Raw genomic sequence first — 11540 nt, 5'->3', positions numbered from 1 at the left:
AGCAGGGGCTTTTGGGAAGGGTTACCAGGTGCGCAGTATTGTTTTGCAGCAGTTGCTTTTCATTTATTTGGAAGGGTGGATGCATTTAGAAGGGTTAGAAGCAAAAAGCTCATGTTGTGGGTTGTGTAAACTTGTATGATATGAAGCCTTTTAGCTCAGGCTTGGCAGGAGGCAAACCCACAGGCATCTAAAAGATTTTTGTTTCCTTCTATTACAATAAAGAAATTTCTTTTTCATGTCTGGACAGGTATCAGTTATGGTGAGCAGTTACAGGAAACTTGCTTTTAAACCTCTGATTTGTTTCAGTTCAAGCCAGTTAAACAGTTTCCATTGGACTGAGAAATTCCCAAGGGCTGGTTGCTTCCTCTTTCCTGCTGGCTCACAGTTGGCACCGGGAATGTCTCATTGGCAGGGGGTAAAGGCAGTTGTCTGAAAACTTGATGAATAACTTCCTCTCCTTAAGACTGAGATGGGTTCTTGGTGTGAGGAGTTTGGTGTTCTTCAAGGCCTGGTGTGTAGCAAAATCATCAACTTTCAAAAGTTTCTTTTTACCAGCTACCCTTCTTCTATTTTTCCTACATCTCTCTTTGTGCAGTGGTGTTTGTTATCCTATGTTGCATCTAGGCAAAGGTGCAGTTACAGTCTGGATGGGCTTGGTGATGCTGCATAATTATATTGCCTGTGAGATCAAAAGTAATTAATTTGGTTGTGTTTCCCTCCCCAAAGGAGCTGCTGGTGCTGAGCCCAGGTAAAGCAGCTGACTTGGCAGCCATTCACTTCAGCGAGCAGATCGAGAGCATCATCTCAAACCTGCAGGTGAGGTGTCAAACTCCATTAGTTTGGGGCTTCTGTACAGGGGGGATGTCATTCCTGGAGGAAATGATTGCTAAGAGTCATAGTGAGTTGTTGCTGTGTCAGAAAGGGAAGAAAAATAGGTGATAGTTGCTCACTGAAACAGAAGAAAAATAGGTGATAGGTGCTCACTGATAGGAATTGCTACATCTCAATTATTTGGCCTGTTTGTAGAGTTCTGGCCATAAAAATGTATCATCTCAGAGCTGCTGGTTGCAGCTTTCAGTTGGGGTTCAGTATGGCTTGGAGTCCCAGAGCAGAGTTGCTGGCAGCAAACACATCCTCAGAATATTTGTGCAAGACGTGCCTACAGCAGCTCCTTCAGCAGGCACCAGCTGGGAGCTGTGTTTTCTTCAGTGGATATGGTTCAGGGATCACTGCTTTACAGCACATTCTTTAAAATAACAATACTCTGTCTCCTCCTGTTGCACAGGACCAGTTCTTGCTCTTCCAGTTCCTGAGGAGTCTCCTTGATCCGAGGTATGTAGAAAATCTGCCCTTTTTACAAACTGCAGCTTGAAAACATGGATTAAAACCTATTCCTTTGAAACAGTGCATCAATATGCAGCCTAGATCAGGCTTAGGAAAGGTGGCCTGTGCCTCAAGATGTCCCAAGTTGAGAAGGACAGCCCAAAAGAAGCATTGTGGGGAGTGTCCTGCAGGGGAGTCCCTGCCAGCTCCCTGCCTGGGAAGTGCTGTGGCCTCCAGTGCATGGAATGTGCTGCCTCTGGCATGTGGGTGGGAGCTTGGGCACTGCTGCTTCAGCTGCTCCAGGGGGCTGTGGAATGGTTACCCTGGGGCTGGAGCACCCATTTCTCTTCTCAGCAATGGCAGCTTCTCGTCTCATCCCACTGCTTTGGTTACTTGACCAAGGTGCCCAAGTTTAACATAAAGAGAAGAGCATTTTGGTCAACTGGCATTTTTCATTTCTGTCTTGTTGCAGAACTGCTGCCATATTTCACTGCAAGCTCCTCTTTTTAACTACTTGCTTGCTCCATCTGCTCCAGTTCTTTCAGTGCTTCGGCACTGAGTGTTCTCTTTCTGTTGAATCAGCATCAAATGCCACAAGACACTTAGAAATGCACAGCTCCAGTTGCTTTCAAGCAATTGTTAATGCAACTGAGGGAGAGATCTTGGTTTGTCAATTAGTTACAAATTAATTGTGCTTAATGAAGAGGAGGAGTAGTAAAAGGCAATATTATCTAAATCCAAGTGTCAATGTTTCAATTTTTGTTGAAGTGGAATAAAAAGCGTGCTTTGGAAGCCAGAACCCGGAATTAATCAATCACCTCTTGGATTTTTTTAGCATGTAAATTAAGGGGAAAAAACCAACCAACAACCAAACCAAAACCCCAAACATATGTTTTGTTATTTCCTGAGTTTTACAGGCATGTTTGTGTGGAAGGTGTTCATTTCCACACCTCCTGTTTTCTCTGGGGTCAAAACAAAATCAAAAGCTGTTTTGGTTGGGTTTTATAGGAAAGAAATCTGATGATTTAGTTAATAGATGATTAATTGGAAAAAAAAAAAAATGAAGTGAAGCAGAAATGAAACCCAGCTGGATGTTAAGTAGGACTTTGTTTATGCTGTGGTTTCACTTGCACCCAGTGAAGGTAGTAATTAACCTGGATTTTAATCTTATGTACAGAGTGCCTCCCATAATCTCTGAGTAATAAACGTATCTAATTTCACTCTACCGTAATTAGAGCTATACAGACCCATTTCTCCTGTAGTTACCTTCTAATCACAGGCAACACGTGATGTGTTCAAGCCAGCAAGGGGAAGCAACTTTCTGCAACTCATCTTCCCCCAGGTCTGTGCTTTTCCCTCAAGGGTGATGTTCCATGTGGTGCACTAGGCCACATGGCTTTTTCTTAATAACACTCAGATCCTGAGGCCTGTTCTCCATGCTGTGAAGTTGTTTTCTTCTGAGACCTATTGCAAGGAGCTGAACTGTGTCCTGGGAGAGGCAGGGAAGGAGGGGAAATCTTGCTCTGCAGACCCTAAGTGCAGATACACCTACACTTTGTAGTATATTTATACATAAAATAGTGATTAGACTCTTCTGCAAACATCGGTCTCTTTTCATCCAATCTAAATGTTTACATGCATTTGTGAAGCAAAATTCTTGTTAAAATAAAGACTCTTAGAGCAGTAAATGAGCTTTTGAAGGTCTCAGATACAAATGATTGCTTGATCATATGGGGACAAGACTCATCGTGCTGGTCTAACTATCCGAGTTGGTGGAATTGCATTAGGGATTAATTTGGCCCATTTAATTTAGCTAGAGATTTATTTTTAAGGAGGGGGAAGGGAGGAAACAGGGTTAACAGGAATTGCCTGGGGAAATTAAAACCAAATGTCTGTATGTTTGTAGCATAAAGCAGCCCCAGGAAACAGAGAATGTAGTAGGGATTGCTCAGCTCATTAATCACAGTCTTTGCTACAAGTCCATTTTAAACTCTTGGCTTTTTTCCTCTAAAAAATCCCAACACAGGGAAGCATTGTCTGTTGGCATTTGTGTTTATATATTTTACCAACAATATTAACTTACTTAGCCACACAGTGTTCTGGGTTTATAAATGTAGTAACAGACTCCTAAACCATGAGGGTTTCTCCCAAGGCCTCTCCTCTGTGTCCAGCTGCCTGTGACACTTGCGGGGCTCCCTTGTGCCAGGTTTTGTGAGGAACCAGCTTCTCTCTTGCTTTTTGGAAAGAGTATGGCAGGGGAGATGTCAGATATGGTCATATTGGAGTGAACACAATCCTGTGGAGCTGAGCAGGACTTAGGACTGTTGATTAGTTTTAGAAATTAACAAAATCCAGCTTTCTTTCCATTGTCTCTTCTCTGTGCTTCTTGATGAAATGAATGGCTGAGGGAAGGGTGAGCTTGCTCATGAAATCATGAATACTTGGTGCCAGAGTTATTTCCAGACTTGAAGTTTGCTCTCATGCTCTAGATGCATGAGTTGCCATTTTTCCTGTCTTGGTAGACAAGAGATCATTTTAGATAGAGAGGGTTTTATTTTAGCCTACTCACAGAAAGAGGAGAGCGCTCACTCCCTTGCAGGCACTGGGGGAGTGTACAGGGTGTTTGTTGTGGGAGGCAGGGATGGTGAATGTTGAATTCAGGGTGTGTGTTTGGTCCTTCAAGGTCCATCCTTTGCTGTCAGAACACAATAGTTTGGGCACAGTTTTTGTGGAGCTGTGCCCATACGTTGCACACTGTGATCAGTACCTGGGTGAGGCTTTTGTTTCTGGGCATGTTGCATTTATAATCATTGTAATCACAGTAAGCTGCTCTCTTGGCTTGCTCGGGGCACAGCGTTCTCCTGGCCTTTCTTGGATGATAATGCCTTTTGTAGCTCCCAAGAAATAGAGGGTACTGGATATCAGACCTTTTCCATCCCATGGCTGTAGGGTTTGCACACTAACAGGTGGTCTCCTGCTCAGGGATTTGTGTTCAGAAAGGTTACAAAGCTCAATATATGCACCCTGATCCATTTCCTTTCCTAGCAGGAGCTTCAGCAGAAACCCCTGTTTCCTAGCCAGGATAAGCTTCCCCTGTTTCTCTGTGTGATGCACCAGTCCTAGAACTGCCATGGGAAGTGTAACGTGCAGTGGCAGAGAGCTGCTGTTCATTTAAGGGTTGCAGGTGCTGTATCTGACTCCAGGAAAGCATCATCCTTTCTCTCCTCACTCTGAAGTCTCCTCCTTCACATTGCTCTTTTTAAAAACAAGATTAGTAGGAAACTGTGGGGACAAAGGGACATGGGCACTGCTCACAGTTCTGTTCTCTCTTCTGTTCCCCCCACGAGGAGTGAGTTTGCTTAATAATGAGCCTAGGGATTAGAAAATGGGGATGTTTCTCTAAAAGAAGTATGAGTTCCTTTTTCAGTGAGGTAGATCAAAGGGATAAAACATTAAAATGTAGTAAAGGAAGTCAAAGAAGAATTTCAGGAACAATAAGCAAAAAGCAACAAAACATTTCCTCAAACACATGCAGAGCAGGTGTGTAGGACAGACAGTCAGGGTCTGAACAGAGCTCTCAGACCATCAGGCTTCATTGAAGAAATGAGGCAAATTCTTTGTGCCTCTTTGCCATGGAGTTGCTGGAGATGTGTCTGTGCTGGTCTCTTTCTTCACAGGGGTCTTTGAGAGTTTAATTTGTACTGAGGCATCAGGAGAATATGTTGTGGAACAAATGAAATGGCTGCTGAGAGACCTCCAGCACCAGTAACTAGTAGAAACAGCATAATTTTTCTCTTAAAACCAGGTTTTTTTTTTCTTCTCTATTAAGGATAAAAGACAACGCACAATTGAATAAGAAACTCTTCTTCCTAGCCAAATTTGTGGGCTAGAATTTGACTTGAGTCTCTTGTGCCTGTTTTATTCCAGAGAAGGCATTAACCAAGACCTGCTACACCTCCCACCCTGCATCAGTGAGCAGTTCATCGAGCTGCTCTGTCAGTACAGCCCGGACCAGGTTTTGGAGACACTCAGAGTTCTGGAATACTGCAGACTGGAGGAAACCATCCAGGTAGGAAAGGGATGTATGAGGACAGGGGCCAGGGGATGCATTCAAATCAGCTCCTACCCTTTTAAACTACTGTAAAGATAGTTTAGCTTAGGCTTGGATTAGTTCCTGGACGATCTTCCAGTCTGTTTCTAGCACACTCCGTCCCTCTGAGCTGCTAAACTGCTCTCCTGCAGCACAGGGCTGACTCTGAGTTGGCTCTCAGGGCTAATAAGAAAGGGCTGTTAGTGCTCTGAAGCTGCTGAGAAACTGCAGAGTAGAGGGTGGCTGTGTTGCTGCTAATTATGTTGGGGGTATACGAAATCACGGGCCTGGGGTTTTTGGAAAGCAACACTGCCAAAATCTGCCTTGTGCTGGGAGAGCAACTGTTCCTTCTTTGTATGGAAACTGTTGTGGTAATTTCTGAGTGCTGGTGGTGGCAATGGTGCGAGCTGAGAAATAAAAGGAGATGCAGGAGAGCTGCTCAGCCTGGGTAAGGTGCCTGTGAGCACAGGCACTCCCAGCCCTGGCCATCTGCTCGGCATTGTCTCGTGGATAAACAAACACTGGCAGCTTTCTTCAGACAGACATTTACCTTTTTTTTCCTTTCAACTCAGATAACCCAAAAACATCAGCTCCATGAGGCTTCTTCCTATTTACTGGAGAAGAAGGGAGATATCCATGGTGCCTTTTTGGTTATGCTTGAGGTACAGTACTCCCAGCTCCTGAATGTGGCATTGTTGCCATGCCATGCCATCAGTATGGTGGCCTGTGCTCAGGTTGGATGTTGTCCTTGTTCCTCAATTTGTTTCCCACTAGAGTCCAGGGAAGCATTTGCCTTCTGTCAAATACTAATAAATGGAGGTGTCTGCAGACTCAGAACATCAGTACATTTTTCTGAGAAGTCTTCAGCCATTTAGTAGATAATATATGCTGAAATTTGTTTTTCATAGCCAAAAATCATCTTTCAGCTCCTGCTTTCCCTTCCATATTTGGAAAGCTGTTTATGCCATGTTAGTTGTGCTGGGGAGGAAAATGGGGGTGAGCCTGTGCAACCACACCTTTGACAAATATTTCTATCAGGATTCTTGGGAGTAAACTCCCTAGTTGACTGTTCTGTGTCCTCTCTTTTGTTTCAGCGATTGCAGAGCAAGTTGCTGATGCTTACTCAAGATGATGAAAGTAAGAGTTATCAAGTTAAATTCCACTTTCTATTAAAAACAGACAGATAAACACAAAAATGTGAAGTGCTTCTGTCTGACACCTGGTATAATGAGATTGTTGCAGGCTTCTAGGCATTGCAGTGACACTGTTCATATTTACATGGCTGTGGTAGTTATTTGGATGACACTCCCTCCCTCTCGTGTTCTGATCTCAGTAGAGACCTGGAGCACTGTGAGGGATGGTTTGTGTGTGTGTGGTCAGCTGCCCTGTCAGCTTTTCCTGTTGGGACTGGTCGTCTCACTGCCTTACCAAACACATTTCCCGTGTCAGAATCCATTCAAACTCATCACTGAGCTTCAGCTGGCATTACATGGGAATAGTGATGGGAGACAGCTGGGAGTAGCTTTTTTGAAAGCAAATTTCTCAGATAAGTAAGAATGTTCTGCCCCCAGAAAATGAGCATATGCACAGATGTGCTGTTCACTAGCCCAAGGACTCATTGGCACCTAATTAAATGCAGTGCCCATAGTCATTACTTAATTGTATCCTAAACCACAGCTAAGATTTTCCTTATTGGATTAAGTGAAATGTTTTATTTGCCCAATTTATTGTGCTATTCAGGAAAAGTGCCAAAAACCAGGACTTGTCTTTATAATGTAGTTGTAAGCAGACTTTAGATGAACAGCATGGTTTTATTTTGCAGAAGGATTGATAGTTAACTTATCTAATGGGAGTTAACTTGTCTAATAGTTTTTATAATTGTAATTTGCTTTTTCCCCCCTGACACTTAGGCTCAGCTGAACCTTCCTTGCTAGAAAATATTGAAGATACTTTAATGAAAACAATTGCTCTTTGCCAGAGGAATTCACACAGTTTAGACCAGCAACAGCGAGAGGTAAGGTCATCAAAAATATGTCACTAAAATCAGCCCAGGCCTCTGTGTCTCCTGAAGCTTTGCCTCACGTGGGTCTTGCTCTCCCCATCCCCTGGATGCTGGTATGTCCAGGCAGTTGCCATGTGCCTCTCCTTGTGTTCTTGTGGTGCTTCAGGCTTTGGACCCGTAAGGGAGAAATCCTCGCTCACGAGGCTGAAGCACAAAGCAAAGTTTAGGTCTGAGGGAGGAAGGGATAGGACCACAGCCTTTCCCCCTTTCCAGCCTCAGATGGAAGTTGGGCACAATTGTCAGTCAGACACTGCAGAGGCACTGTGAGCTCTGAGCCAGCTTCCTGGTGGCACCAAGCTGCTGCTGCTGTCACTGTGGCTGCAGAGCCTGTTCACAGCCCCTGAACTGAGAGTCAGCCTGGGCTCTGGGGGGGAGGCCATGCACAGCTGCCTTGAGCTCTTGCAGAGAGAGCTGGCTTTGCCCATCTTGCATTTCCATTTTGCCCATACCAGTGACACAAAGGCATCTTTAGTCCTATGATTCTGCATAATTTGTGTAATTTCTGAGCTCAGAGCAGAGAATGTTGTTCCCATGTCTGAGGAGGTGGCATGGCTGAAAGCCAAGAACTCTGTAATTTCTTCACGAGCACTGCCCAGTGTGAGAGGTGACCTGCTCCATTTCATCCCTGCAATGGTGTCACTGTACAACAGATAGGGAGAGAATTTAGATGTCTTTTCCCATTTGGGATCCATTTCCTGTGCTACCCACTCTGTGAGCTGTCTCTGCCCTGGAGAGTTTGCCTCTCACATGGAGAAGCAGTTGGGGACTGAAGGAAGCAAGCACAGGTTGCAGTGCAGTGCTTTGCTCTGAGGTTACTTTGCCATGTTTCAGCTCTGTCCCACTGCAGTCATCAGAAATGCAGTTCTGTTCTCAGAACGTGGAAGTGAGTCTTGGCCAGTGGCTTCTCACGTTGTTCACAGCTCATTTTTAGCACTGCCCTGTTCTTACTGGTTCTTTCCTCACCTTCAATGATTCCAGGCCCTGTGGTTTCCCCTGCTGGAGGCCATGATGTCCCCACAGAAATCCTCTGGTTCGTCGCAGTGTCCATACTCTGAATGTGAGTACTTTGGCATTTGTGGCCCCAGATATCAAAAAATATCAAAAGTTGTGTGCTGTCTCTCTCCTCTGATGAATGAATAGAAGAAAAGCAGTTTTGTGACTCCATTCCTAAATATCCTGCTCCCTGACCTGCAGGGAGCTCAGGCTGGGTGTTTGGTAGGCTGCAGCTGTCAGGTAGATAAGGTTTTTTTCATTTACTTTGTTTTGAAAGCCTACCACAGGCTGTGCTAATAAGTTGGTTGCACTGAGGATGGTCTCTGAAAGAGCCAAGGTGCACAGTGTGTACAAAGGCTTTGTAGGTTGCAGTGAGCACTTGGGGAACTCCTGATGTAGTACACTGACACTGTGCATGCCCAGCCCTTCTGTGCACCTCTGCCTGCACCTGTCTGCCATATATAAAATCAGTATATCTTGAATACACCAGCTAAATTCTCTACTCCACTTCTGAGTCAGCAGCACACCTCAAACAGCAGCCTCCCTTTGTGGGAGAGATAAGAGTAGTTAAAAAGGGGCTTAGATGCTTTGGTCTTGGCAGTCCCCAGCACAGGAAGGACGTGGAGCTGCTGGAGAGAGCCTGGAGGAGGCACCAAGGTGAGCAGAGGATGGAGCAGCTCTGCTGGGAGGAAAGGCTGGCAGGGTTAGATGGGATATTAGGAAGAAATTCTTCCCTGTGGGGGTGCTGAGGCCCTGGCGCAGGGTGCCCAGAGAAGCTGAGGCTGCACCTGGATCCCTGGCAGTGTCCAAGGCCAGGCTGGATGGGGCTTGGAGCACCCTGGGATAGTGAACGGTGTCCCTGCCCATGGACTGGATGAGCTTTAAGGTCCCTTCCGACCCAAACTACTCTGGGATTCTCTGACTAATGTCTTTTGCTCCGTCCCAGACCTGTGCTAAGGATCTAGGAACAAGTTTTGTGCAAAGGTCAACTCTGGGAAGTTTTAGAGTCTGTGGGCAATAACACAGACAAGGATCCAAACTGGGTTTGGTAGTGATAGGAAAGTGGATGGGGGTGCTACCAAGTAAGTCAAAGTGTGGGTGTTTACTGTAGGGGGTGTGGAAAGGAATGCAGAGGTATTGTGGGATCAAAACCTTGTAAACACCCCTTTTGCTGCAAAAAAGCTGTGTGCTTAGTGTAGTATGTGTGGGAGAAGAAATGTAAAAGCTATTTTCAAACCAGAAAACATGACCTGAAATAAAACACTCTTTATCTGTAAGACTGATCTCTCTTTACTCCTGGAATCCTAATGAACTACTGTGGCTGTTGTGTTTGACATTCCAGCTTTGAAGAGTTTGACAATGCAAGTGCTGAACAACATGGCTGCATTTATTGCTCTTCCTTCAATCTTGCAGAGAATTCTCCAGGTGAGTTGCTGAAGAGAAGGTTTCACCAAGCTGTGCCACTGGTTATTGGGAAAATGTATTCCCAGGTCATTAGAAATCAGATCAGCTAATTGTCTGTTCAGTGTTTCAGTAAAAGTTCTGTTGGTGAGACATAAGGTGTAAAAGCTGATAGAATTATCTGGGGAGACGTGTGGGAGCACACAGATCTGTGAGAAGGTAATCGAAGTAATTCCTGCAAACCACATAAAATACTATCTCAAAGGTTGCAACTACTTGGAACTGAAACTTGGCAGGTTTAGGGGCAAAGCCACAATGAATTTCCCAAAACTTGGCACTAAATTTGTTGAAGCCCTCTGGGATGGGCTGTTGTGAAGACACTACAGCAAAGTGTGTAGGCTTTTGCAGAAAGATCATGATTGGGTCCAAAATGTTATTGATGGTGCAATATTATTTTAGAGATGCAGTTAGTGAGTGGCAAACTTGCAGAAGAGCTGATTTTAAGCAGAGCTTTGGGTTGAGAGATCACAAGCGACTATAATTTGTTAATTTGCAAAACAGATGAAAGCTGATGTTGGAATTTGATAACAAACCTTGAGAAATGCAGAAAAGGAATTAGAAGAATTGTCTGTGTTGTGGAGTGGAACAATTGAAGGGTTGAGTGTTGAAACACTGTTGAGGGTTTCTGTTCCAGATGAGAGAGGAAAAGGGCTTACAGGCACTACAGGGTGAACACACACCTCTAGCAACCTCTTGGTTTGATCTTAATAATATGCACAGTCCTGGATTTTGAACAAACTCATAAGCTAGCAAAGCACGATGTAAGAGAGTGGATAAAAAGCGTGTTCAAATGAACTGTGGTTTTATCAAAGATAGGAAGTGTCAAGCAAACCTCATGGCTCTTCAGTAACTTATTTAGTCTACTTTTAGCTGAGGTTTTGGTATAATTTCCTGTTGGGCTTTGTTTGATGTTTAATGTAGGCAGGAAACGATGGAGAAGCTGTGAGTGAGTGGAAGGCTGCCAGGGAAGGGAGGCTTCCCTGGGTTGTGCTGAGAACTGCCAGGATGGGGTGGGAGTCAAAGCAGTGACCACTGTGCAGATAACACAGCTGGCAGGTGTGACAGTGTGGAGGAAGATGCTGTTCTCCTTTGGGATGAAGGGACACTTTGTTGATGGCAATCTTCACATATTTCATTCTATTTCTTTTCTGGTGGACTCTTTTAGCAGCAATAGAAAATCCCTGTTCCAGGGGCTGGCACTGATGTCCTGGAGGCAGCAGGGGAGTGAAATGTCTTTGTCTGTTGTAGAGGGAAGTGGATGGTGTGATGGCTCTGCTGGGGAGGCTGAGGGGATGCTACATCAGGTGGAGTGCTTTGCTGAGGACAGAAATGGGTCAGGCATCACTGAGAGCAGCATGTGGAGCTCTGGTCACTGGGTTTGGAGGCAGGGGGGACCTGCTCCTGCTCATTCCACCTCCCTGGTCAGCCTGACAAATTCAGTCTGACTAAAGAGAGACTTGGTAAGGCAGATTTTTTGAACAACTAGAGCAAAAAATGATGACTTCTTAAAGTGCAGAGAAAAGGACTGAATTCCAGGTAAACAGCATTAGTATCAGAAGTTCATAAAATGGGGCAGTAATTGGTACCTTGTAGCTCAAAAACAGGTGTAGG

At 44.8% G+C, this 11540-nt stretch overlaps 1 protein-coding gene across 1 annotated transcript in view; it reads left to right on the top strand.

Annotated features, from left to right (window-relative positions):
• The window catches only part of VPS8 (VPS8, CORVET complex subunit), a 71554-nt gene that overhangs the window by 42449 nt on the left and 17565 nt on the right, over positions 1-11540 (top strand). Inside the window, 8 exon segments of the mRNA XM_017729392.1 lie at positions 727-816; positions 1286-1332; positions 5251-5392; positions 5986-6075; positions 6508-6550; positions 7324-7427; positions 8454-8532; positions 9811-9893. Of these exon segments, the coding sequence (XP_017584881.1) occupies positions 727-816; positions 1286-1332; positions 5251-5392; positions 5986-6075; positions 6508-6550; positions 7324-7427; positions 8454-8532; positions 9811-9893 (678 nt within the window).

The sequence above is a fragment of the Corvus brachyrhynchos genome, unplaced genomic scaffold (genome assembly GCF_000691975.1).
Source record: "Corvus brachyrhynchos isolate BGI_N302 unplaced genomic scaffold, ASM69197v1 scaffold63, whole genome shotgun sequence".
NCBI classification, from domain to species: Eukaryota; Metazoa; Chordata; class Aves; order Passeriformes; family Corvidae; genus Corvus; species Corvus brachyrhynchos.
Note: the sequence above shows the minus strand (reverse complement) of the source record. Positions and strands in the feature narration are given on the sequence as shown.